Source organism: Sinocyclocheilus anshuiensis, unplaced genomic scaffold (genome assembly GCF_001515605.1).
Source record: "Sinocyclocheilus anshuiensis isolate Anshui unplaced genomic scaffold, SAMN03320099.WGS_v1.1 scaffold50, whole genome shotgun sequence".
NCBI lineage: Eukaryota > Metazoa > Chordata > Actinopteri > Cypriniformes > Cyprinidae > Sinocyclocheilus > Sinocyclocheilus anshuiensis.
Window position 1 is genome coordinate 1,875,408 of NW_015542382.1, and position 3,697 is coordinate 1,879,104.

At 35.3% G+C, this 3,697-nt stretch overlaps 1 protein-coding gene across 1 annotated transcript in view; it reads left to right on the plus strand.

Annotated features, from left to right (window-relative positions):
* The window catches only part of LOC107692681 (protein sidekick-1-like), a 231,304-nt gene that overhangs the window by 149,222 nt on the left and 78,385 nt on the right, over nt 1-3,697 (plus strand). The window contains exons 10-12 of the mRNA XM_016491846.1: nt 921-1,118; nt 2,484-2,600; nt 2,694-2,861. Of these exons, the coding sequence (XP_016347332.1) occupies nt 921-1,118; nt 2,484-2,600; nt 2,694-2,861 (483 nt within the window). The remainder of the gene's footprint in view (nt 1-920; nt 1,119-2,483; nt 2,601-2,693; nt 2,862-3,697) is intronic.

The window sequence follows — 3,697 nt, forward strand, 5'->3', positions numbered from 1 at the left end:
AGCGGATATCGTCCTCTTTTGAAAGGCCAAACAAAGTAGTTTCGCTTTCACAACGAAACACACAGCGCCTTCACAACCTGGCAGTGGCGGCAACAACAATACTACCGCGAGAATAAAAGTTACGCCTTCTTTCTTTGCGTGAACATTTGGGCGGTGTTATCCAAATCTTCCCACACAGTGATGTAGCCATATGGGAGCGTGTTAGAACGAGCCGTTTTAGGTAGCCGTGGTTGACTCTTAACTTTTATAAAGAATATCTCTTTGGATTTGAGACTCAAGTCTTTGCAACTTTACAGATCTTCTTTATGCACCAAGAGCTTGTAATACTCCAAAGAGAAAGGAAAAATTTAAATCGCATCATATGGACCCCTTTAAAAATGGTTGTGTTGAAATCAGAATTTGCTGCTTAAAATGTTTGTGGAAAGCATGATATATTTTTATTTTTTTTATTTTAATGCATACATAATAGAAAAAGAATAGAGACTGCTAGTGTTTGAGGGTCATTTGTATAGTAAATAAAAAGAAAACAAGTAGATAGAATAGAAAAAGAATAGGGAACACTAGAGTTAGAGGGTCAGAGGGTCAATTTATTATTATTATAATTTAATATTAAGCAACTGTTTCCAACATTGATAAGCAGATTAGAATGATTCCTGAAGGACCATGTGACACTAAAGACTGGCGTAATAATGCTGAAAATTCAGCTTTGCATCGCAGAAATAAATTATATTTCAAAGGATATTACAATAAAAACAAATAATAAAAAAAACAACTATATTTCAATTTGGAATAATATTTATAAATTTTAATGTTTTTTCTGTATTTTTGATCAAATAAATACAGCATAAAAAAATCTTACTTATATATACACACAAACATTTATATATACTATATATATATATATCTATAGTATTATTCAGGGGTTCCCACAACGAAGCTGGAATGGTTCAAAGATGCCGTCCCCCTCTCCACACTGAACAACCCTCGATACAAACTCACCTCCTCCTCAATGGTTCTGCAAGTGCGGAGAATTCAACCGGACGATGCTGGAATTTTCCAGTGCTTCGCTGAAAACACGGCCGGAGAAATACAGGCATATACCAACTTGGTCGTCACAAGTAAGATGAACAGCTATAGGAACATTTCACCAAAAAATGCAATACTGCCATCATTTACTCACCCACATTTTGTTCCAAACCTGAATGACTGAGAGGCCTTGTGTAGCACAAAGACATTTTGAATTTATTTTGGTGCTAGTTACCATATATTTTCATTATATGGACACAGAATTCTTCCTAAAAAACTTATTTTTTTTCATTCCAATGGAAATGAAAAGTAATATGGCTTTGGAACAACATGAGGGTGAGTAAATGATGACAGAATTTTAATTTCTGGGTGAACTATTGCTTCAAGCGTAATACAGTAAAATATTGTGAAATATTATTACAGTTGATTAATTTTACAATTTACTAATTATTTTATTATTACAAAACCTTCCTCTAGCAATGCTAAGGTCATGGGTTTAAGTAACTTTTTTTCCAGGATTCTTTTATCAGTGGAAAGTTAAAAAGAACAGCATTTTTTTTAAATAGAAAACATTTCTAAAAATTTTTACTGTCACTTTTGATTTATTTAATGCAACATTTATTTATAAAAGTATATTTTTGTAATTATTAAAAAAATATATTATTATTATTATTATTATTATAAAATCTTACTAACATCAAACTTCTAGGGTACCCTTTTTTGGTTTCTTAGAATTCATTAACTCCTGAAGTAAACACAAATGGAAGTCATTCCATTTCAAAATTATTTAGAAGTTTTAAGTTCAAAAATGATTTTTAAGAGTTCCCTTGAGATTTTAAATATTGTCACAAAAATAACGTGTTAATAAATTGTATTCCACCATTATAAGCTACTATGTGTTAGAGTAGGTTACATTAAATAAATTATTTATAAATTTAATCATATTTATGCATACAGCTTTTTGGGGGTCATATTGTTATGGAATATTTGTTTTAAAAAGTATATTTGCCACACTTAAGGACAAGTTTGAACAGTATATCAGTTGTTTTAATTAAATCCTAAGTTTTGCTTGAAAAGTTTGGTATTTTATCTAATGCAATGACATTCTTAATTTTTAAAGTGTCCAAATTCTTATTGGCTAGGGTGACCATACATTATTTATTCCTAATGACATGCTCTTTATAGTGATCTTAGTAATCTTGGACTTGTGTATTTGCATTTCTTTAAGCGTTTTGTAGACCCCACCTTCTTGCACACCACAATTGGTTTATTATGTACAATGCCTGCATGCGACTGAACTACTTTTCAGTCCTGATTCATCCTCCCATTCTAGGCAATTTAGAAATCCTGGCCAGACAATTTCCAGAAAAAGAGGATGCATATTCACCCTTATGACCTCTATATTTCTTTGATTTTCAGTTATCTGACTCACTTTTACTGACTCATTTTTATGGTAGGCGTGTCGCCATCTTTCACCACGCCCCCTTCTGACATCACTGTGACTGATGGAACGTCAGCTGTCTTCACCTGTGAGACATCCGGTGCCCCCAAACCTGCCATTGTTTGGAGGAAAGGTACGTTAGATTATATTCACGCTCCTTTGCATGTCATTTACACGGTTACACGTTAAACTTGTAAGCAGTGACTAAACCCTGTGAATCTTGCAGGTTCTCAGGTGTTAGCGAGCGGATCGGTGCAGATGCCTCGTTTCACTCTGCTGGAGTCCGGAGGCTTACGGATACTCCCCATAATGCCGAGCGATGCAGGAAACTATACATGCTTGGCATCTAACTCTGAGGGACTGGTCAACACAACAGTGGCCCTGACAGTCTTGAGTACGAAAGTGTAAAATTGTGAAAAAATATGTCGTTTTTAATGACTTGAAAGTACAAACAAATGCAGTGTATTTGAAATTCAGCGGAGGCAGGATTGCAGACAATTTCCAAACATGCCTTTTATCAGCAGTCATTGTTCGGCTTAATAGCAGCATTCATTAGCTAGGCTGATTGTAAAGGCATAGCAGAGCACAGTATTTGTGAAATGTTAAGTCTTTTGCAGTAATTTCACACCGGAATAGTGTCATCCTTAAATCCCAAGGCCTCGGTTTATCTTGCACTGCATGCTTAATGATGCTGATGTAGGTTTACGCTCAAGCGTGGGTGTGTGGAAGTGTCTAAGAGCATTTTTGACATCCAGCCTAAATAATGCTGTTTGTGGATTGGCCGCTTAAAAGGAAAAGCAAGAAGTCTGTCGGATTAAAACTGCAGTGTGTAATTTATGCACTATTGGCGGCGCCAAATGGAATTTCGAAAATCTACTCCCATCTACCACTTTTCAGACAAAAACATAGTCCCTGCCCAAAGTCGCGCATTGGTTGAGCTGGGAATTGACATGTCGTGCCGCAGAGCAACTGTGTTAGGACTATTATAGTTAACTTTAAAGCTGCAGTCCGTAACTTTTTTTGGTTAAAAATTATCCGAAATCAATATTTGAGCAAGTACATAACCAGCCAGTGTTCAAAACTATCGGCTTACTTTAGCCCGATTCACAACGGTCAGTTTATAATAATGTTTTATAATTTGAGTGGTACGGGTAGGTTTTCGTGGGAAATTCGATCATGCCACTGCGTCATTACGTCACTTCTGTAAACATAAAGAAGTTGTCCCGGCTA